Raw genomic sequence first — 25,115 nt, 5'->3', positions numbered from 1 at the left:
AAGTTAATAATCGACTGGAATAATAATCCTCGCCTTCATTGTCGGTCTAACGTAATCAATCAACCGTTGCGAGTTACGAAGATTCAATATCAAACGATTTTTAAAGACGGAGCTTCGGCTGAAAACGCCGTGCGTTCCTCGGGAACAAAGATGATTCTTCAGCCACAGATCGACCCTAAAATTGTACGCGAATCATACGAAAATCTCGCAATTTGAAAACTACGACGACGCCTCGACGAGGAGTTGACGCTGGTGCGGTTACTGTAGTTATAAATCACCCAGATAATAGTCTATATTGCGAAGTATCTAATATAATTGCTGCGGTAATCAGAGATCGAAAAGGTAGTCTCCTTTCCGAGCAGCTGACCGGGGGGACCGCTTTGTACCGAGTCCGCGTTCGTGCGCGTTACATGGATGTGTGCTACGTGGCGTCTTACGGGCGAGAAAATGAATCGCCATAAGCTCGAGGCCAAGGCAAGGCGACGACTATATTTTTCACAGCGAGGCACACCCACGTTAGGGTACATAATATACGCGGTGTACGCGTAAAATAAGATCTCGAGCTCGGTACGCCTCGCGTCGCGTTGTATCGGTGCGGGTATGTGCACGTATCACGGCTCACACCTTCGCCTGCAAGAGATATACGATCTCGGCGGTATACGGTGTCTACATAGAAACGCGCGAGGGATGCTGCGGCGGAGAAGATGTTGGCCAATAGATAGCGGAACACACCGAACTCGCTAACAGATTTTCAGAGATCTCGAACCGACGATACAACTCGATCGCCGGGACTCGTCGGCATGCGGATCGCGGTCTATCCCCTGCGAAGACGTCAGATTCCACGCTGTTAGTTTCCGTCGCGTTAAATATGCCTCATAGTTTTTTTTTCTCTCCTATTTCGGGGGGATGTCAGGGCGGGAAAACTTCGAATGTTTTAGGGGTGTGTTTGCGGGGGAGACGTCCCTTTTTGTATCGATCGTAACTACGGCGATACACCGCAGTGTTCTCGAAACACTTTTGTCCAACAATTTCGACAGGCTTCTGCTCGTATCTCGTGGAGAAATACCTACCTGTTTCAGCGTGTAACAACGAAACTCCGGAGGATGACATTCTCGTAAACAGTCGATATCGCGATAACCTTTGCGAGGCTGCTTCCGTTACGCGCCTCGGAAACGCGTATCACTTTTATCGCTATTATAAAATTATCTATCGCCCGCGCCTTGTCAATTGTCAGCTAAGAGGGGTCATGGCGGATGTCACAGCCGTGGGAAATCGGAGTACTGGAAACCGAATTATTGCAGCCTTTTCAGTCAGCGGTTGACCCTGGTTTTCGCGAACCCCTTCCTCCTTCTCTCGCCGCCGGTGCGAATTTGGGTCCGCTTCCTCGATGCCCAAACATAGTCCCGATTGCCCAAGGATAGACGAAGACATGCGAGCGTTACCAAGAATACCCGAGGATTTCTGAAGATCCTGAACCAAATCCGGGACTCCTCAGGTCCGCCATGGGAAGGATTTTCATAAACTTGGTAGAAACTCGAAAGAAGGCTATAAACTTCAATGAAACCCTCGCGGAATTCTGACGAAAACGTGAATGGAAAGCGAGAAATCGACTCATGCATGTTTCACGGACATACGGATTCGTGTTCCATAGAAACCTTACAATCGGAAAAATCAATGAATACGACGAGGTAACTCCGCGTCTCGTAGAAAAATCATCGACCGCCAGAACCGAAAGAAGTAAAATTATAAAATGCTTACCACGTTTTTCTCATCACTCTGCTTTCGTCTTTCTGCAGCCTGGATAAGGAAGAAGCAAATTATATCCCTCGTCAAACTCCTTATCCAACATTTTCTCAACACGTAACGGTTGAATCATCTCGTCAGCGGTCTTCTCCGGCAACCTTGATCGGCCGAGCTCGGGTCGAGTTGGATAAGGTCATGGCTGAATTATTCGCCGTTGAATTGCTTAAGCTCGCAAATGAATAAGATCGCGAGTGATAATTTTTTTTGATTTTCGAACGAGTCGTACCGGAATTCTTTCCCTCCTGCGGCTAGTCCGTTCGTTTCTCGTTAAGTTACAACACGTTTTAAATGGGACTCAAATCTCACAGACGATCCATACACTCGACCCTCTTCATCGTCATTCGCTCACGATCGCGGATGATTGTCTTCGGTATACGGTGCGGTGCTCCCGCGCTGCAATCTGTTTTCTCGCGTAGTGCACGCTTATAAATTTATAGGGTTCCACAGTGTGTACATTACACGTATGGCATAGGCGCGGGTGTCTGTATGTTATGCATGCTATATTTACAATAATCTAGCAGCTTGTAGTCGGAGGTAAACTTGCATCTGTCTCACAGTTTCGTACCTCCACTTTCCGTACCGCGGCCATTAACCAGCGATTTATGAAATTGCCAACTCGCGGATTCTTCTATCGCCATTCTTATAAAACACGCGTACATGTGTTCGTACATTATTATGTATCTAGGTATATAAAGTAAGCCTAGATATCGCGGGCTATACATACGAGAACAACAAAAGACCGTACGACGACAACCTTGTTTTGCTTGTAACAAAAAATAAAAAAAAAATAAAAAAAAATATATTGAAATTGAAAAAAAAAAAAAAAAATTAAGACAAAAAAAATCACGCCGGTTAACGTCGCGTTGCCTCCCACACCGGCGGAAAAGTGAAAGCTAGTATACGTATACCGACGTAAACTATATCTTGTTTTAACCAATATAGATAATACATATATATATACATGGGTATGTAAATATACAGGCATGTGTAGAACGTTCGAAGACTTTTAGTCGGTGTTCCGAAGTTGCCATGTATACCCTATATACCTTATGTATTATTATACCTCGCAGACGATATTCCTGCGCACTATTGAACTATCGAATCTAGACCATGAAATATGTCGCAACTTTTTTCCACCGTTTCTCGTAACAAATCTTTCGATTCGATGCAACACGTTGTATTCCGATTAAGTTTACGTGTAATTTTTCGACCGTGTAGTACACCGTGCGGATCGACACCTCCGCCGCCGATTCTCACGCGTTTTACGCCGGACAAAATTCCTGTGAGGGGAAAAAAAAAGGTCAGGATTTCTGATTTTCGTAGGTGTACGAACGAGCGAGGGATTTGAAAAAATTGGAATTGGAAGATACAAAATGCCCGGGATATCGCCACCTCGTGCATACCGGGTGGCAGGTGCAATATTTTCTATGTCCTTCGAACGTAGGTGGAATTTTTCCGCGATCGTGGATATCCCGGCATCATCATCCGTGCCCGTTCAGGCGCTCGTTATCTGCGGTATATCCTCGAGCTTTTGTTGCACGGATCCTTTCTATGCGACCATAGAATATCTCCGGTAGTGTATACCGAGATCGTGCGGCGTGGCGAGAAGCTATAACTGCATAAATTCGCTCGGGACCAGCTGGCTCTGTGTGTGCGCTACGCTTGGTTTGTTGCTGCGATACATCACGATTCCGCGCACATAGCTTTCCTACCGCACAAAGGACTCGCGCTGCAAAGTAGCGGAGATTTCAGAAGCACACAAAGTACCGAGCGACGCGGTTGCATCCGCACATGCCCGAGGTAAACGTGTCAAGGGCTCGCAACTGGAAAGACGCAACCCGCGAAAAGGGGCGGAGGTATCGCGCCTCGGGGGGCATGAAAATTTGAAAAAAATTTTACCGGAACCTGCGCCCTGCGATACGGAAAAGTGGATCGCTGGCCGCGGCTCGGTTACAATTAAGTAATTGCAAAGTCACCTGCGCGAAAATTTTACTCACCACCGGCGGTTAAGAACAATGCCGAACAGACGGAAGTGAGATTGCGTGACGCTAATGTTGCGTGTCGTAACCCTGTCTCTTAACTATCTGTGTGGATATACAAGATACGTTTACCCGAGATGGGCGTGGCGTGGACACCCGTTATATGTATATAAAAGTGAAAACAATGTAATATACCGAATAAATGGTGGAAAGATGACGATGAAGTTTGACGTGAACACGACCCGCTCGGTCTTTAATCTTGATCGCGGGATCCTTCGAAGCATCTGGCAGGGTTTGAGCATATCGATTTTTCAAGAAAATCGTCACGCCGATCCGACCTGGGTGGAATTGAGTAATTAGGGGGAGAAAAACTGCACAGTGAATGTGATCCGGTAGAAGGCGATTCTGTTGACGTAAGGTCGTTCGAATTTTTTTCACCGTCATTCGCTGTGTAGAAATTTTTCTACTCGAATCTTGGGAGTTGTACGGAGATTCGCTCCGTTTCGGAGTTTAAAACGGAAGTCTATAACACAATCGTATTATGACGATGGTAACGAATCTCTCTTTCTCTCGAGTTTTCAGTACACCGCCAGTCCACATTTCTAGCTTATCTTCAAAGCGACGCATTCAGCAAGTGGCGACCGTCGCGCCCGACTGGACGGCAGGTATAAAGGGACTGCTGGAGGTATAAATACGGTGTGGGTGGATAGGAGCCGTGGTATCAATTTCATCTAGAGAAAATGGTCGCTATTTTGTATTTCAGTAATCGCCGAGATAGCCATAGAAGTGCCGCTCGTGTAAATCAATGTTGTGAAACACCCGGCTGATTCGTCGGATACCTGCACGTGGCACGTGTGGGTACGATTTGTGCGCTGGAATGGCCCAACAAAATATAGTAAAAAATAGAAAATCACCGCTCCAATCTTCTCTAAATTTCGGGAGTCTTGAAAATCGAGACTAACACTCTTCGACATCGCCTTCTTCCAATTAAAAATTTTTATTTTCAAATAATAGTCGAACTACTTCACACTTCGTTCTCACCTCATAATGAACTTTCATTCGCATCTCGAAACTAGATTTTTCCCCCTTCTTCGGTCACCCGGTATACATTCAGTTGTATGCTTAGGTTTGTTGATCTATCCAAAAACCTGTGTTACCGGAACCTCGTCTCACGGCCTTCCGCCTCTTGGATAACCTCGAGTTACATTTTATTGTGTGACTTTTATAATATGAATACTTTACGTAACAACCTGACCAAATGCCATCTTATCAGGCCATTACGTCCATTACACACATGGGGCCTTCCGCGTCAAACTGGCCACTTTTTCCATGATATTTTTTCGACGTCTCCCAAATATGTTGCGATTAGTATCATTTTTGCATCTATGCATCTACGTGTGTACAAATGAGTGAAATTTTTCACCTACAATGAATTTGGAAACGCTGGTGCGAGAGCGAGAGCGAATTATAGTCCCGACGGTGCACTGCGAATCGTCCTGTGCTAATTACCTTACGAGCACAAACCGCCACTTATAAATATTGCCGGCAATTCGGAGCACACCGTATTACGGGTAGCGTTTTACCTTATTAATTAGCCATGCGATGAGTGCGATTAACCACGCGAGTATACAATATAATCGTCCTAGAAGTAATTATACGAAATTGCGATCGTTACGTACACACCGCGTTCGAAAGGATATGATTCAATCGAATCGTTCGATTCACTTTTTTCCCGGATCCGAAATTTGTTTTCAATCGATGACCGAAGTAGGAAGCAAACGAACGAGTAAAAAATTAAATTTTCGAAGACCGCAACGCGTGCGATCGCTCGAAGACAAGCACGGTGGTCGATCGCTGCTGATGTTCTGAAACAGGTCTGCGTGCCGTTTTTTAGCACGAGGATTTGATACTTGTCGGTTACGGGCCGAGAAAGGACGCTTAAATTCGAGAAAGGGTCGACGTACCATCGTGGGAATGTCCCTTTTGAGGAAGAGGTTCCTGTCTTGCGGAGCGACCGCCTATGGAAGCCGTCGACTTTTTGAATATTTCTTCCCCGCGATCTCCTTCTCCCTTATACCGTACTTTCGTTTATTTATTTTTTTCATTGTTTTTTTTCATCCGTCGTTTTAACCTCCCGTCTTTCGTTTTTCTTACTCGCTCTTTATTCGCTGAATTCCAATGGGTCCTTTGTCCTTCCTTTCGTTTTCCTGGTCGAACGTACATATCCCGATGCGCTACGTCGACGGATTCTCGAATCTCCGGCGTAACACGATATTACTTCGAACCGCTACCGATGTATCTACTCGCGATCGCAGTCGAGTTATCGTTATTTTCAACGCTTCCCGATCACCCGTCATTCGTAATAACTGTGTTTACTCGTTTTAATAACAATTCATCTGAATAATAATTGAAACCCCTGAGTCGTTCATCTTTCGCACGCGCCTTTCGTACCGCTTACCGTACCCACTGACGCTGTACGCGTGCTACGGGATCACCTCAAAATGTGCAGATAATCGATGCAGAGATTAGCCCCGGCACAAAAGGGCAGAGTCATCAATCAGCCAAGTCTAACGATCCGGTCAAATATTGGCCCCGCACGTCCTCGTCGCCTACCTTCTGATCCTTTATTAGGAATGTTAACGTTTTTCCTTCCAATCTGGACCGTCAAACGACACCCCATCCAATTTGCGGGCTAATTGTCATCCGATCGACCGCGTTATCGTCACCGAGAGTTCACCGGACGATTTTCACTCAAGAACGAGACCTTCGGAAACTGCAGAAATGTAAGAAAATTTTTCTGCTACAGGTAGAATGTCGACTATTATCGCTTGATCTGAAGTTTTCTATTTCCTCGATAAAGTACGTTTTAAAATGACTCGGAGGTATCCTTCGGAACTCGTACAGAAGCAGCAGGTGTTTTATTCACTAATCATTCGAATAACTCATACGGGAGCAATTCAACGTTCGTTGGAACCGATTTCATGTAACATGAAGCGCGCGCAAAGATCCAACGCGGACGATGATTATCCGTGATAAATGTGTTTCACCGTCGCGTGCAGCGGAACGAGGTTCACAATGCTTCTCAGGTGTTCGTCTTCTCGCGCCAATATACCTCGGTATATCCCGTCGCGAGCTGAAACTGCATCTCGATATGTACCGATACCCGTATCGCGTCGGATACGTCGAAGGCGCGGATGCGCGTCCTTCGAAACTACGGCGATTAAAAAAAAAAGAGTAACAAGGGAAGTAAAACACAATGAAAAACGGAATCAATCGTCATCGCACTCTCGGTACCATAATTTTACGTGGACACGTACATAAATTATTCCTAGATACTTATCTAGGTGTTCAAACTGCCGCGGGGGTTTCACGTAGACGCGGATACCTACGTAGCTAGTGCGCTTAGATGCGCACGAGAACGTTGCAGGGGACTGCAAGACCAAAAAAGGTATCGAGATGACTTTGCGACGCGAGATGCGTACATGTTCCGCAAGAGAGTAACGGGCGAGGACGACGAATATCTCGTCGTCCTCGGGGTTCGAGGATCGTCGCGACACGATTCAGTGGGCATTGTCCGGATTCGCCGTTCTCGCGAAACACGATGCAGTTGGCGATAATTCGTCAAAGAGAATTAACCGGGTCGGTCGGAAAACTCAACGGCGATGACGAGGCCCCGGATTGCAGTGGAATGAAAAACGAAACGCGGTTCAACGATTCCGCGAGACGCTTCACACGGAACGGTCAAAACGATGTGGGAAAAGCTGAAAAATCGGACTTGCAAAGGACTCGGGTATACATACATATATGAGTAAAATTCAAATGAACTGTGAACCGAATTCACCGACTGTATAATAATATACATCGTGCAGCGGCAATCGTCCTCTTCGTTTATTCATTTTGTAATCTCGTGAATTCGAAAATTCATTTTTTCATTCCTCGCACAACGGATAACGGATGAAAAAAAAAAACGGTTTGATCGAACCGGGAACCAGAAAATATATACTTTCCCGGTGATGTATTTGACTTCTCGATTTTCGCTGCGGTTTTTTTAGAAAGCCAGAGTTTTGAGAAAATGCTTTCGGAGTCGATTATAGATTTTGGGCCTTGCGAGGCGCTTCGAAATTGCGAGAGGTTCTTCTTTGGGTGCCGCGTGGCCGATTGCGAGCTGACACAATCTCGAAGATCAAAGGCGCAGGAATCCGATCGCTTCTCATCACCTTCTTCGATGTGGAGTGTAACGATGATCGCACGTAATACGGAGGAACGACGACTTTTGAAGTGAATAACTGGCCTTTATACGTGTGATAATTTTCGGCAGTCTCGAGAAATGAAAAAGATAAGGTATACAAAACGGAGGCGAGAAAATATCGTTTTATTCTTTAGATATCGGAATCGTATGTGACTAGGATGTATAAACAGATCATTGGAAGAGATATACATGTACTCGCATACGTATAAATATCAAACTACCTCGGGGAGTGCTGAGAGTACGCGAGAGAAGCTACGACATGTAACCCTGGCAACAGCTCTAAAAGCAGATATGGCGAGTAAATAATGGTTGGCAAAGGAGGAACTACCTTGGCTACCAGTCCCGGTCATAATCACCGGGTAATATTTTATGGAGGAGAGATAATATTGCTAAATGCAAATCGCCTTATATATACAGCTCGTACTAAATTCAAATTCGCTCGCGCAGCTAACCAGAGATTACACACTTTCGTGCGGTGCGGCGCGGTGTGGTTTTTTTTTTTTTCCTCTCATTCATTTGCCTTCTTTCTGTTTTTTATTTTCTAATCTTTTCTCACTTTTCACTCGGCCGCTTCCTTATTAGATCGTATTTGTATAGAAGGGTGCAAAATTCCCGCGGTTCAAAGAGCACCCGCTACATATGCCACGTATTAACGTGTGCGGTGTAATATAATTTTGCAGCGTTATAAATATTTGATAATATCGTGCACGCCATCGCCCTCCATTGTCGATGAGTGCGGGGAGTTGAATGGCGTAATGAATTTCGTACTCTCTATTATATCGAGAATATTTTATGGTGATGCTTTGTAAGTCTATATGCCTCGTAAACTAGCCCATTAAACGTTAATACCAACTTACTTACTTACTATTACTTTATACTTACTTACTTACTCGCTCCTGTACTTATACTTCGATTATATTGCAACTTCTGTTACATGCAGAATTTCTGGAATAGCCACACGTTATATATGCGGTCTCTATAAACATCCGCTCTTTTTACAGGCTTATCAGTTTACATCACGTGTGCGACGTTGAAAAAAAAAAAAAATCAGGTAGATTCTGAAGAATAATTTTTTCAGCGAGCCGTGATTAACGACACCGAAAATAAAACGATACGCCGGTCAAGAAATGCGAAGAAAATAAGACGATGACCGAAACACAAGATGAAGATGGAAAAAAAAAGAAATGTAGAATTGCAGTTCATTCGGCGATCCTCCATCAGCTTTTCTCGCACATCCGAGGCATAATTCACACGGGATTTCAAAGAAATGGGAGAAAGAAGTGGCAAATAGAAGGGACAAGTTCGAACCGTCGGAAATTTGCATAAAGATCATGCGGGTTAGACGCAAACTGCAGCTCAAAGAAAACGAGCGGAGAAAAGGTGGAAATATTTATCGTCGGAATTCCGCGGACGGCGCGGTATTCTAATAACGTTAAAATGCGCATAAACCAAAGTTTTTTTTTTTACCTCACAAAATTCAGATGCGTTTCAGTTATTGTGGTCCTCGGCCTCGAGCTCCGCAGTTCGCTTCGGACCTTTGTAACGTATATCAAGTCTCCGTGTGAGATGACCAAAAAGAGATTGTGAGAAAGTAAGTTAAATACCCGCTTGTCGTACGATATAACTTTGCAAACCTTTTGAATGCAACCGGTGATAACTCACTCCGTCGTTCTACATGTCTTACATTAATTCAACGTCGCACGATGGGTCCTGCAGGATCCGAATAATTTCTTCGTCACTCCGGACAACCTCAAACTTCCACTTGATTCGAGAATCTGAATCATACCTCCGAAGATGAGAAAAAATGAACGGTCTAATTTCAGATCCGGTTCATCGTCGTCGAGACGTGAAAACTCCGCTTTTTGTAGCCCGAATTCATTTCGGGGAATCTTTTTTTTTTTTCAACAACCAAATATTGAGATCGGCGGCAAGGAGAATCGGATAATAATTATACTCTATGGAATATTAGAAAGCCCTTTTCAATGAACCAGTTATTACACTGATTCGAAGGTAGCATACTTCTGAGAAGAAAATTGAAAATCAAAAGCGCATACAAGAGCGCATAGGTATCCCGATATCCGTGGATCGGATGCGTTATAGACACCTACGTAGAGATACGTATTGTATATCGTACGTGTAGCTACGTACGTACGTCGCGTTACTTCATTATTCACAAGGGAGTACCGGACGGGCTGTACCGATGGCTATTTATATAAAACCAGATCCCGCACAATGGCAACTTTCTACACCCACACAAACGTAAACGGACGCGTGCGGTGCCCTAACGCGGACGCCGCGCTGACCGCATCCGGTGCACGAAAACAACAACCAGTTCTTTCGCTCTCGCCTGATCTGATCTAATTCCGGGAAAGGGTGCTGCTCTTGCTGCTGCCTCATTGACACGACCTGATGTACGCAGATATTATCGTCGGCTGATGCCCCCCCTCGTTCTCGATCACGGGAATCACGAATCTCCATCACCTAAAAACAATCGTCAACGGAACGCTCTTTCGAAGATAGTAAAAATCGGTGATATGTGGTAAATTATTGTATATTAAATTTCATCCTCTTTTAACCGACGCGTTTCTGACGTTTTAATGATCAGAAAATTATGCAAATCGTTCAATTTCGATCCGTGACCGGATACGAGCAAGGATAACAGCGAACGTCGACCCGGAAGTGCACCTCGTGAACTACGAAACACGTATGGTTGAATTATGCTTAAAATATGCCTATCCTGTCCGTACATTATACGTGCAATCGGTTTACCCAATCGAAGGTGAAAAGCTCGATGATTTCACGCACGCCTCTAAACGGAACCATTCTCCAAGGTCCGTTTTGTTAAAATTGGGAGCTATAATGATTTGAATTTAAAGTTGACTCTCTAATTCGTCCGGATACGGGAACAAATACAATCGACTAGCGTTGGTCATTATTTGGACAGAAGGGGGACGGGGGGAAAAGTTGAATTGGGAAGAAACTTGTCGAATATAATTCGGGTTTCGTTGTTTGACCGTTCCCTTGCATTCCTTCTACCCACCACTCGTATTTTTGTTTGTCCGTTCATTGAGAAGAGACAGTCCACCACCTCTCGAAGTATATTTCTTCTCCGGGTAAATATGCTCCATCCAAATGAATTCGATGAACATTGAAAATAACGAAATTCCAGGAAGGATGCCGCAGACGTGAAAACTTTTCTCAATGACTCAAAGCTCCGCGTGCAAGTTCAAGGTTTATCGCTCTTTTTCGAAGGGATAAAAGTCGCGTGGCCGAATCCGTTGCGAGTTTTCACTCGCACTTGCGGTTTATCGGGAGAGCGATGATAAAAATCCAGGAAACGTAACGAGGACGCGAACGCACGTGGATATGTCGAGAGACGGGAAATCCTCGCGGTATATGTACAATAGTCGGCGCGAATTTTCATCAATTTTTTTTCACCATGAAAGTTTTAGGTGACGAGCTTTTTTCACCGCGCGTAAAGTAATCGACTTTATACGGCTACAGGATCCACTTAACGGAACGGAAATTGGAGAAAGCCAACCCTCCGATAATACGCCAGCGAAGAGGTGGTACGGAATTACACCGACGCGATGTTGTTGGCCCCGACGTTTCCAGGAAACGTTGCGAACTTTAATCAAATGTTCGCAATTTTTATAGAAAGAAAAAAATAAAAGAAAACTTCAACGACTTGCACCGCGGCAGAAGAGATACGGAAACGCATCGCGCGCGCGCGCACGTGGTGTCTAAACCGGTGTATAGGGTCATCGATGAGTACCTCGATCGATTATTGTATAATCGGACCGTCGCCGCATCCAAGCCCCGGTTTCGACTTGACTTGCATTTTTCTTTTCCTTTTTTTTTTCTTTTATCGCGTGAAATTCTGACACCGGCGAATTCTAAGCGGCTTACACGCAACCCCATTATCGGCTTAGCGCTACACATCCGACAAAAGGATTCGAATGATTTCGGATTCGGTAGGAGAAGAAAAAAAACACTCGAACTTCAGAGGCCGTCCGGATTTCAGTACCTCGTGAAAAAATAAAATAAAAGCTTAAGCCCGGAGGATTTGGCCTGCCGGAGACATTCATTTTTCAAATGGCGCGACGTGTCGCGTATAATTGAAAGGTCGAACTCGTTAATAAAGCCCGTTGTCGAAACTGAATCCGAAGTACGACAAAAATTGAGCTCTGCAAAACATTCGTCCGATCGTTAGTCTTTTTTTCCCCCGCAACAAAAGTCCGACGCGGCAACAGCTGCTCAATGCGGTAGGACATTTTTCGCGATAGCGAATCTACAAGGTACTTGAATTACGAACGATGGTGCCTAAAAGAAAGGCGCGAGAAGGGTGAAAAACAATCTATTCACGCGGTCGTCCGTTCGTGTGCGAAGCTCACGGGATTGGTAAGATGAGTGCATCTGGTATACCATGGATCTGGTACGTCAATACCTCATTAATGTTCCTTCTGCTGCTGCAGGATGTAACAACATCTCCGAAGTCTACACCGGTGTTCATTACGTAGGAGTAACTATGCAAGGTGCTTGCAGTATCCGAAGAGTATAACAATGGGTGCTACACACAGCGATGTACTTATACCTCGGGCTACAACATCCGCGTCATATAGTCTGGCTGGGAGTACTTCTATACCATAGTATAGCTTTCATGGTGAATCCCTTCCGAGATGGAAACGATCTCATAAGGTTTGCCCGCGCGGCGTCGTATTCGTAAAAGACTTTTACTGCAGACGCAACTCGACTCGCGCTCGAAAACTTTCGAAGAAGATGACTTTTACACTCCGCGGACGATCCGACGCGTTCAAAGACACGCGAGATGGGCGTCTTCTTCGGATCTTCGCTCGACGATATCATTTTTCTACCGAATGCTCGTAGAAAGAAATTGAAGAAATCGAGCACCTGACTTCCATATAAACGCTGAATTTGGTTGAAAATAATTGAGTAGCCGCATCCGGTGAGATGTGAAAAAAATCCATCGAGATGTACCGTTGCGGAACTAATGAAAGTGAACTTTGTTCTGGATATAAAAATAGTTCGGACATTGCGCTGTCGGCGCTATCGGCCGGGATGGTTTTTAGTCCAGAGTTGAATACTTGACTGATTGTGAATTGCCTATTCCGTACTCGTGGCACGAAGTTACGGTGAAGAGAGCTCGATCGAGTTTCGAGTATTGTCGGTACCTGCATAGGCCGTTTACGTTAGCCTATAAATCAACTCTAGCTGCAGCCGAGCTTGCCTCTCCGCTGCCAGTCACAATTTATTTTTACCATTCACACGGTATGTAATAGATGAACCGCGAGGCGAACCGTAACTTCAATATTCCCGGTCTCATTTCTCAGCGGGTTTTATTGCTCGTGTTTATAGCGTTGTCAGAAATATATCGTTACTTTTCTCTTCGTACTCTCCCCGAATTCGCCGGCCAGATTGACCCGGCCGATCCTTGGATCCGATGGTCCTGTGGAAGAAAATTATGAAACACACTTCGAACATCGTTCAGCCGAGTCTTGCGAAATATGGATCTTGTTTTTTCGACGACTATACACGTCTTGCACATTAGGATGGATGTATTTTGTCAACAGAAAAAAGAAAACAAACAAAAAAAAATACCAAAACATCTTCACGTAGCATATCTGGATGTTTTTGTTCCTTTTTCTTTTCGTTTCACGTTTGTATTTAAAGCAGTTTTTATACAACGAAAAAAAAAAGAGGTCATATTTTCCGGCTTACCGCCCCTATGCGTTTTCATGCATCCATGAACAACGTTATAACGCAACGGTTATAATAGCGCACTTTTCAACTCCGGCAACGATGAATTTCTTATAGCAGTAAAAATTTTTACCCCGCGTACACCCATTCGTCGTTTCGCGGAAAGTAAAAGATGTTTATTGCGAAAATTAATAAGATACCACAGTGTCGAATAAAGCGAAGTTGTGCCCGTAACGTAATCGTGTTTGTTCCTTCGTCGAGTCGATGGAAAGTTCCAATTACCCAGTGGTCTTTCAGATCCCTTCTCTGACCGCTGGTGATGCTGACTGTGACTATCTATTTTTAGACCTTCCTTCGGTACTTTCGATGCGATGCAAAGTCAATGCTTTTGTGGTTTGATGCGCGTGTACACGTGTACTTTTTAAACCGCAAGTATGGATCCTAGGCGGACTCGTATTCGCCGAGAGCAGTAAACATCATCGCAGTCGCTGCGTGCAGTAGACGCTGGTATAAGATTATCGCTGGAGAACTTCATCTTCGCAAAACTCCCACGATTAAAATCACTCTCCGCAACGGCATGGCGTATAGAGGCTGAAAGCGCAAACGCGCACAAAATTCACGTCCTCAGGCTCCGTGGCTGAAATTGCGGCAAATTATTAAATCCGGCCGATTCTCGGGCCAGCGAGACCATCGAACGGAAAAAGAATAATAATCACGCGGACGACAAAGCGAAGAAAAGAACGTCATCCAAAAAAGCATTTCGGGTCGCTGTCCGGGCGTCGATGCGAACGTAATATCTCCGAATACGGATAGACTCGGGGGACCGGCTAACCGAAGAGTGAATAGGAAATGACGGGGGTAAAAAATTGATGAAACAAGACCAAAAAATGGCGACACTCGTGTCTTAGGAATCCCGCTTGGCAAGGCCAAGGAACGGCCTAGCCGCCGGCTATGTAAAACCGCGTTCGTCTTTCTTCTTGCTGCAGCACGTCCGCGTCAGTTGCGGCTATTCTACAACATATCTGTACGTATTTCACGACACCGACACATCCCGCGTATGGACTCCTCCGTACCGTACGATAATGTAGGGCATTCCGTGCGAAATTAGCTAAAAATCTTCAAGTTTTTTTGTCGAACAATTTTGCCAAACTATCGAGTTCTTTACAATCCTCGAAATGAGTATGATCGTTTTCATTCGGGAACCTATGAATCGCGCGTGTAACGCGTCGAAGAATTTTAATGTCAAAACCGAAACGGTGTTGGATTTCACTTTTTTTACGAACTATAATTATTCCCCTGACTTCTGATGTGCGGAATTGAGCAAAAAAAAATGGAAATGAAAATTTATAACATAACAGAACATCGCGATGCGGCGCGCGCGTGCGATCCCAGGTATCTACGTAAATTATACGTGCAGTACATTTTGTAAATGCGTACCTTGCACGACAGCCTCGGCTATTTCAATTTATTTTATTTTCTTTTATTTTCTATAGACAGTTATGTGCCTAACATAGACTTGCAGCTACTGCGTTACCGGTCTCCCATCACGCTGCGAGAACCGTATGGCGTCATATGGGTATATGGTTATTATATGTAATATATAGGTATAGGATGTGCGCCGAATAACCGGTGCACTTGCATCGCAGCACGGAATGAAATGGTTGCTAGGTAGTCGAGCCTGGCATTGGTGATATTATTGCCTACGTTCTGGTTTAAAGGGCGGACCTTCAACTAGCGTAATTACTATAGACGCGAAGAGAAAATGAGAGAAAAAGAAAAATCAAGAGGAGAGGATAGGTGTACGGCGAAAACGTACAAAAGGTTCAATGGTCCGGTGCAATTTCTAAATTGACCTCTACCGGAATTCGTGAATCTCTTGACTTTCTCCCCAAGAAGATTTGGGGGGGAGGGAGGGAAGTACCCTCCGCGGGTTTACAGCCGCTAAGATTTTCCTCCTTTTTGAGAACGACAAGTTAACTTCGCGGAGCTTTGGGCGAACTGTATGCCGACGGAAGTGCAGTCTTCGACGTATTTTTCCCTTCCAACTTTGCTCGATTCCTCAGCGCCAAATATACCGTTACAATTTTTATTCAATGATAATATGCAGAAAGGAGAGTCCATTAACTCCTGTATCATACGTATACGAAACGAGAGAAGATTATTGGAAGCCTTTGAATAAAATTGCACGGCATCCCAGTGGGTCGATGCAAAGGTCAACTAGTTTTTTCTTTCTCTCTCTTTGCCCCTCGCTCTCCCTCTTCCGCTGGCGCTTTTTATACTGCACTGATAGAGAAGTTTGCGTGCTATTCGAAACTGTGCAGAGCTTATGAGAGGTCCCGTTACACGTTAATATGCTATATGTTTTATCATTTCACACAAAAAAAGTCAAAATACACGTACGATATGTTACTTTTTTTCAACTCAGACGAAACAAAAAGTCGCACAGTTGGCAAAAAAAAAATTCACGTCTCGAAAGTCCCGGACAAATTTCACGACCCTGACGAATTTTTCCCTCAACTTCACCCTTCGAAATTCGTTGTCGTCGATTAAAATAAAAAAATTACAAAAGCTGCCTCGCAAAGATTTTGGAGCGTGTTTTGGTCGCGCTGTTCTCATCATTTCGTTGCATATTCCGTGAGCTACCTGTAGAATATTGTCATCGTACGTAACGTATAGGATATCTCATTTGTACGCAGGCAGCTGGAGATCCGACCCCAGCGTTTCCTCTCTGTTATAACTATATGCATGTGTACAAATTGGTATCCGATTATGTAGAGCACACGACAAGCTGCTGCTGGTTGCGATTACAGGAAAGCTTCCGTACAAGCTGCCTAAGCGCAGTTATCTAATACAAAGAGGAGTACATGTACGGATGTATGCACATCAACCACACGGTATATAACTACAATTTTGATTGTCTCATTTTACCTAAGACGTGAAATTTCAGGAAGATGAGACTGTCGAGAGCAGCAGTTACGAACGGTTTTGACGTTATGAGAACGTGGAAACGAGAAGCTTTTTTTACATCACACTGTTAAAACCAATAAACCGTAGTATGACAAATACCAGCTGTAGCTTTTTGGTAATTTTTATCCTCTGTCGCTGTCATGATTCTTCGACGTTTTCTTTTTTAGGTACATGACTCTGATTTTTAGCCAACGACTCTTGAGGCATCATTTTCCTTCCTACGGTCGCAGCTATCAATCACAACTGAATATCCGCGTGAAATTTATCTTCGATTTTCGCGGGTCATCAATTGCGGATCAATTGCCTTTCACAGATGAAAATTGAGAGTCCCTGTGTATTCCTTTCACCGGTAATTTGTCTGATTTCACATCAAGGAATCGAAAATTTTGGGCTTCAATTTTTTCATGCATAATGTATACATACTACAGAAGTGATGTTCATTCGATTACTGCCGGTAATGAGGTTTCAGATTTTTTAATCATTGACTTTTTTATCTCCCTAGGCTTGATGAATGGAGTATTATTGTGTCGAGGAATAGGAGGTGAATAATTAGTTGTGATCAAACGACGATTCGTAATTCGAGTTTTTGAAAATACGTCGTTTTTCTCATGAGAAATGATAAAGTCTTGCGGTATTTGGGTAACGGGATGTTTGGTTTGATCTGTAAAAAGTAACTTTCTTCTATTTGACATAAATCGCGAGATGTAAAAGCGAAGACCATTCCGATACATCCGATTAGGAGTAATTTTAAAACCTGTTACAGGATAATCTCAGTCATTAAGGAATCACTATGTGGGCATCCTTTAAAAAAGTTAAAAAAAAAATGTTCGCAATTTGTAAGTATATAGTACGATGGAAATGAGGCTAAACCGGATGCCCAATTGGACCCAACCTTCGACCTCAAAAATCGAATGGTATGTCATTAAAAGTTCTACTAGATCGTGACCTCGGCACAGTAAACTCTTTTTATAACGCTCGAATAAGTTCATATACACCGAGTTCCCTGCATTACATTGCTGCAGTTTCTATACACGGAGTGTTTCGTTACAACTTGTGGTTAAGAATAACTCAGAAAAATGAGGTTTTAAAGTATGGATATCTTTGCTACAGAAGTTGTAGATATTTCGAAGAATGAAAAAATCGACATTAATTGCTTCATCGTTGTCAGAAAATTGAAATCTACATCCGACCAAAATGTGGATGGTTTTCGAACCGAAGAAATGTTCAAATTTTAAAATTGCATTTCATAATGTCGTGAATGAATCTGTACAGGGTGAACCGTTCTAAACTCCGAAAATGGGAGGAGCTTCCTGCGGGTTTCTCACCCAATCAGCGTGCCATGCATGAGGAAAATGAAAAGAACGTAGATCGATCAAAAGATACAGCAAGTCGAGTCGAGGTCGAGTGCATATATTCCAAATCAAGCTCCCCCCTGTCTCGGACGTTTGGAAAAACTCACCCTGTATAATAAATATACATATAATAGGTCTGCGTTACCGGAGCAAATCGTGCAACTGTGTCATGGTCATCGGATCAGTTTGAGATCATCGCACGTAGCTGACTTCTCCGCGGGTGTTGAATATCTGGCATTATAAATTTGTAGTAAAAAAAATCTCTCCCGATTAAAGAAACATTTAGAAACAAAAGAGAATATACAAACGAGACGATTGAAATGATTCGTACTACGTGAACGAAAGTGCGGAAGAGAAATAGAAGCCACGGAAAAATTCTTTAACATTTGTGCAAGTATGCAGAAAGTGTATATGCATTTGTATACATGTACCAGTACTATACGTATAATATGCTAGAGCACGAGTCGCATGTCCGGGAGTCTAGACTCGTTGAGAGGGACCATATAACTGATACGTGATGCGTCGATACGTACGTTCCGCAATTCAGGGAGGCTGGATTGCCATCTTAATTGCACTGTAAATGGATTTCAAGTCCCTGTGCAGCCTCCGTTTTATGGAGAAGCGTCTCTCCCCTTCGCGGCTCGCGAGCTAATCGTAGCTGTAAACACCGTCATTTTTTTGTTCTTTTTGCCTTTTTTCTTTTTGTGCTCGCGCCAATAGCCAGTGCGTCAGCTTTTTCATTTTATATACTGCCTAAATACGCTACTTTTCATATCTAAGCGAGCAATTAGCGAGCGATGTTAAACACGCTGCAATTTTTTTTTTCTCCTCTTTTTTCGTCTACACCTCGTGATGTGCATGTTATATGTACGTAACATTGTTACATGCCTAGACGTAACGTGGTTTGATTTTTTTTCATTGTTTTATTTCCTCGCGGTGAAAATCGTAAAGTTTGGGTTTTACTTTACATCTCTACTTCAGTACGGAATCCATGAAGGACATAGAAACTTTTAGTAGAAATATTGAGAACTTTTACGATTTTTGAAATAAAGTTTGGAACAAACGCGGGCAGAACGTCCGTATCGTGCAAAAATTTTTGCCCAAAAATTTCACCAACGTCTCGACTTGGTGGAGAGCTATTCAGGATTTTTGACAAACGAGAATTTTCGGAAAGCTTCAGCGAGCTCCAAAACTTTTTTCTTTCGCTAGAATTGTGACCAGGGTTGTTTGTCCTTAACCGTATAGACCGGTAGATTGATGATTTCAGGGGTGAGACTTGAAAGTCAAGAGTGGGGCTCACATTTTTATACCATTCCTACACAGCTGTCTAGGTAGCCGAGGGTCATTTTTCAACCGCAAATTTCAACTAATTCGACTAAGGTTTGACGTACGATTATTCAACGGTTGGAACTTGGAACAAAAACCTTTCCTACTTTGCCAGAACTCGCCATACGATGCATCGTCGAACCGGAAACGGGGTGGCACTAGTCCGAATCAGCTGTCACTCCGGAAGTACCGATGCGCTCAATGCCTTACTTCCTGTTACCACAAGCGGCAAACCTACGAGTCCGGAGCATACCCTGCGTGCTCATTGGTGCGTAAGATCAAAGTCTGTACGGCATACCCACAAGGTTGACAAAAATGAATCGGACCATTCCCGAAAACATGAAAAACTTTTATACAATTTTTCTATGAGGTTTTCCAGTTGTGCGAATACGTAAAGTTATGAGGATATGTAATTGCAGTCGGGCTGAAAGTGAATGTTTCTAATAATATGCTCGGCAATTTTCCTTCGGATATGCAGGGGAAAATTTCCGGCCTAGACGAGTTATTTATTACCCACCTCTACGAGACGTATTCTCGTGTATACAACGTATTAAACATTAAGCAATCCGCCACATAACAAACCAGAAATTTCAGGCTCATGCCCCGCAGAGAAGCCTTGGACAATGCGGTACCGTAGGCACGGTTGTGGCTAATGTAACAAGCGTAAAGGTGATTTTAGATTTTCCACGTACGCCGGGAATGCGACGCTCGTAGGTAATCATCGTACCGCGACTTGATCGCTTTACACGAGTAAAAAGTTACGCATTATTCACACTGTGACATAAAAAATGTTGAAGACGAAGATCTGCGGTTGCTCAACTCGCGTTGAATTCAATATAAATTGTCATCGCGCTCAATTATTTTCCTTGCGACAACGAACGCCCGGATTCGACGGTCGGTTTGGTAACCCGATGCGAAGGATTCTCGTGAATTTCGTACAGTTTACTAGTCAAATATAACGTAATTTAATTACTGTTTGCTAGCTTCGCCGACCGGACACACGCGTGTACGTACATAGCGAATGACACGTACTCAATAGTTTCGAATTTTCGACAGCGCGAATATTGAATTAATATACGTTGATATGATTTGTAGAATCGAATAGCGGCTTCATCAAATTCCAGATATTTATCAAATGAAACTCGATTCGAAAAGGATTAATACGAGGATTAAACGTATACGCCGACGCGACGTCTGTAAAATGGAAATTATTTCGCGGTGGAATTCTGGATGAAAACTGGCATTATATTCCAAATCCTGTATGTATAATTCAGAGGGAATTACGAAAATCAACGAAATAACAAATTTTTCATATCTCTCAATTTTATCCATTTTCGGAGTAATCACGTTTCCCCTGTAATAGACTCATTCGACAACTTCAATTCGGCTTTGGCTCAACGATCTCGATTAATAAACCAGTCTCTCCGGTACCTCCGACATCGATAGGTATATAAAGCTAGGTAGTTTCGGGATGTTCGTTAATTACTGACCCTTATATAAATAATCAGACAACTCCCGTGTCCTAATTCCGGAACTTTGCGGAATACTTGACACATTAAACGAAGGTATATTTGCAGCTCGTTTCTCGATAAACAAGACTTTCCTTTCAAATTAACTGATAAAAATAAATGTCTATTTGTGTCTGAGAAAAAAGATGGTCATCGTCGAAGCGTCGCCAAAGTATTCTCAGCACAAATAAATTATCCACAATGTACAACTTGATAAGCACAAGTCTATTGAACCGAATTTTTCGGCAGCTCGGAGAATTATCCGTCGTATAACGTATCATATTGTTATGTATTCAAATAAAACTTTTTTCGCGTCATACGCTAAATATATGTGTACCTAATGTTCACGTATTTGAGAGAAAATGTGAAAATGAGGTCAGCCACGTGCGCAAAATGACTAATTGTAAGCTGACTCCTGGTGCATTACTATCGCTTCACATGAAGCTGCGCTCACGACGCGCGACGTCCGGTGTATATCAGAAATCAAAGCGGGTTCGCTTAGGGTTCGACCTCTGAAGCTCCCAAAACATATACGTCGCCTGGTACCTCCTGTTATACCTTCCTTCCTCGTAATTCTAAACCGGGAAGGCCACAACAGGAACTGTACCATTTTTTTATTAATTTCTGACGAACCTCTTCCTGCAGTCTAACCTGCAGACGATTTCCGGGATGTACATCTATTGCTAGATTATTTATTCAACTGCCAATCGGAAGTGGAATATTACGAACGTACATGCACCCTGATACCTTTAACTGTGCTGAGTTTAGTTTCCATCGGTAATATGTTTTAGCTGCAATTGCGAGATGCAAAGGCAGAGCCAGTTTGTTGGAAAAGAATAAAAATTCGCCACAAAATGTAAAAGTCACGAGCTCGTTGACTTGGCATTGAATACCCTATACATACATATCAACGAATATGCATATCTCGTTCCGTCGTCACCTGACCGTAGATCCTATGCGATGGGGAAACTTGGGTCTGCGTTTTTCCCGACAATAAACCAAGTGACGTACCGGTACCAAAATGGCAATGCGTATAAGTTAAAAGTATAGCCAAACAAATAATCACCGCTGCCAAACAAATGGTCAAAATCATTCGCAAAGCTGGATTAAAGTAATCCACAAGGATTTGTATGCACTGGAATGATTCATATGCGGTTATTACGACCGCTCAATACATAGGCATTGAAAAGTGACTAATTTTACCATTGGAATTGGTTTAATGAAAGACCAATATATCTATGGAAAGACTGTAATTGTACATAAGTACTCAATTTGTTCCTGCATACGGTAATGAAAGTTTATACGATTATGATTCTTATGAATTGTAATGGTGTGAAATGTTACATTGCCTGCACAGGTACTACATCGATATGCTGTAGAAGACATTCAATATCACCATAATTACACAACGAACGTATACACCTATTCACCACAGTTTTTAAATCCTTGGAGTGCTGATTACGTTTCATATAATATACCCATAATATATTAAATTTAACCTCAATTGACAGGTAGATCCACTTTCGCAAGATTAATACATCATATAACACCTCCTATATGGATGTGATATAATTATATTGAATCGAAAATATTCAAATAATTTGCGCAAGATTTTCGGTGCTCGATGAAAGGCCTGAAAATGTGCTAAAATACAAATCACCCTGCGTATATAGTTGATCCTCGAATATCGTTCGAGAATTATTAACAATCGTTCTTTACAAGAAAGAATTTCCCGCTAGAAACAATCAAGCTGATCGATCATGTGTATCTGTAAATGAATTTGTCAATAACAATTTCTAGATGTTTGTATTTTCTCTTTTCAGTTTCGATGAGACGTCGATGGACAGCGGAACTCCTTTGACAACGCTCACGGAGGGTTTCGTTAGCAGTTCAAAGGGCGATGTGGTGCAGTGCAAGATATCCGCCGACGCGGTCACTTCCCTGGACGAAGCTAAATCGGTTATCAAGGCTCTCATGGCAAGACAACGGGCGCAGGCGCACCAGATGCTGGACTGGCGAAGGGCTCTCAAATTACAGGTATAAAGAGGCAACCGTCTAATGTACGAATGGTGCAAGATGTTCGTCTCAGCAATTTTACAACCTGTTTCTGGATATCCATGAAATATATTTCGCGTCTCTAACGGTATGCACCGTATAATGCGATTCAAAAATGCGATTTTGAAAGTACGATATGGTATATCACGTTTGTTTCGCAACGGCATTAACTGCAAAACTACCCTAAACGCTTAGGGTGATTATTTTTCAAATCTCATAAATTTTTACGCCGTAAGGAAACCGAATTTGATATAGAGTCCGCACGTACGTTCGAATTAACTCGGGGTAATGATTATTGATGGATTGGTTGAATATATGAATGAATAAAATCCTTCATTGTGCAGGATGTAATTTCCGGTTGCGAGACACACCTTATAATAATGTTTTGCATGAGTTGCCATCTCCGCTACCGCACGCGTATAATACGTATAAGCGATATGTATAGTATACATATATAGCTCGCAAGGAGGCGATTATTATGAATGAGAGAAGGCATTGTCATTCGTAGATGGTCATCTGGGAAAGCCAAATTGTTTGTATGATAAGGTATGCTCGTTCAGTCCCATCAATAAAAGCACCGCGTCGAATGACGTTCGGCCATATATTGTAATTGTAGATTTACGTTCAGAGTCATCTCGACTTCACGTTTTTCGGAGGTCAGCGGACTCCCGATACCCGATAACTGTTGAATAAAATGTGAGCAGTTTCGATACAAGATTCTTCGAAATTAATTCTCTTTGAATTTATGGGTCTCCGATCTGATAGATGAATAAATCAGTTTGTGCACTATAATTTTTATTATTTCTATCAAAAATCAAATTTATTACAACTGCAGCGTGGTCATAGCGTAGGTTGTTGGCGATAAATATAGAAAACGAAGGGGGCAGACGTATAAATGTAAATTTTTAATGTAAAATACTGGGGAGCGTACGCTCGTATCGTAAATCTGTAATTTGAACCGATATCCCTAAGCAACGTAATCTAGCATACATCAGCTATGGAAGAATGCGATGAAAGGATTTTTGTAACTTTTTGATCACCGCGTTGACGATATGGCATCGATTCCTACTAGCGCGTGGACGAGAATACCTGTATTGAATATACGCGAGAGTGAGATGTACGAATAAAAACATTGAACAAATTTTTAGGAGGATCTGGTGGCTAGATTGACAGTCGAGAAGGCGGAACAACTGTTCGCATTGTCTTCTCAGTTGTTGTTGTTCGAGTCGAAACTCTCGAGAAAGCAGAAGGAGATTGAAGCTGGTCTTGCTCAGAGAGAAACCATTATTTTACGTCAGCAACAAGTTATCAGAGAACTTCAGACTAGACTCGCTGATAAAACTACCGGTCAGAGGGATTCCCCACCTTGCGATGCTCTCGACAGACTCGACAGTCTTGGTGACAGCGACAGCGCCGTAGTTTTAGAGGAAACTGCCGATGATCCTGCACCGCCAAGGTCAGATTCGTGCACGTGCATATCTTACACCATATTCACATCCTTACCAATCACAAAATTTGATGTCATTTCACCCCTGCGATCATTACAATTGAAATTCATGTATAAACGTGGTCGTAGAGAACGTTGCATGTGAATCCTCAATTTCATTCGAATCTTAATGAAGCGGGTTCTTGCCTAATAGCTGCTTTCTCTTCGATTCAGATTTCGATCGAATATCACCGACGTCACGGTGATCAGATCGGTATCCGACGCCGTCGAACCGTCGAATAAGTACACGTCTTTACGACGCTGCAACGGGTACCTGCGAAGACCGGAAGTTCTAGAGACTGTATATTCGGTTGAGGAAGACGGCGATAGTGAGAACAATCAGGAGCCATCCGAGTCTACGGACATCTCCAAATACGAAGATAGAAGATCGAAGAGCCTGGGAAGCGGAAAGGTACGACTTCGAGATCTGTACGGAAGCTTTGAAAGGCTGGCCCAGGACGCAGATTCACCGCCCAGCGAACGACCTAGAGAAGAAACTGTACAAGCTCAGGTATCCCATTGCATTAATTTGTCTTTTCGCTGGTGAAAAATCTTGCTTATGTTTATTTTCGGTGATAAATCATAGCTATGAGTCATATTTACGGAAGAAGTAAATCCGTCAGCTCGTTTGTGGCACGTTTGCTTGTTGAACGACTCGCGAATTTTGACGTG

At 43.1% G+C, this 25,115-nt stretch overlaps 1 protein-coding gene across 1 annotated transcript in view; it reads left to right on the top strand.

Moving 5' to 3' along the window:
• LOC105684869 overlaps positions 1 to 25,115 on the top strand; it is a 53,228-nt gene that overhangs the window by 25,366 nt on the left and 2,747 nt on the right. The window contains exons 2-4 of the mRNA XM_012398560.3: positions 22,726 to 22,939; positions 24,106 to 24,413; positions 24,618 to 24,954. Of these exons, the coding sequence (XP_012253983.1) occupies positions 22,726 to 22,939; positions 24,106 to 24,413; positions 24,618 to 24,954 (859 nt within the window). The remainder of the gene's footprint in view (positions 1 to 22,725; positions 22,940 to 24,105; positions 24,414 to 24,617; positions 24,955 to 25,115) is intronic.

The sequence above is a fragment of the Athalia rosae genome, chromosome 2 (genome assembly GCF_917208135.1).
Source record: "Athalia rosae chromosome 2, iyAthRosa1.1, whole genome shotgun sequence".
Taxonomy (NCBI): domain Eukaryota; kingdom Metazoa; phylum Arthropoda; class Insecta; order Hymenoptera; family Athaliidae; genus Athalia; species Athalia rosae.
This window is presented reverse-complemented; position numbering and strand designations above follow the sequence as displayed.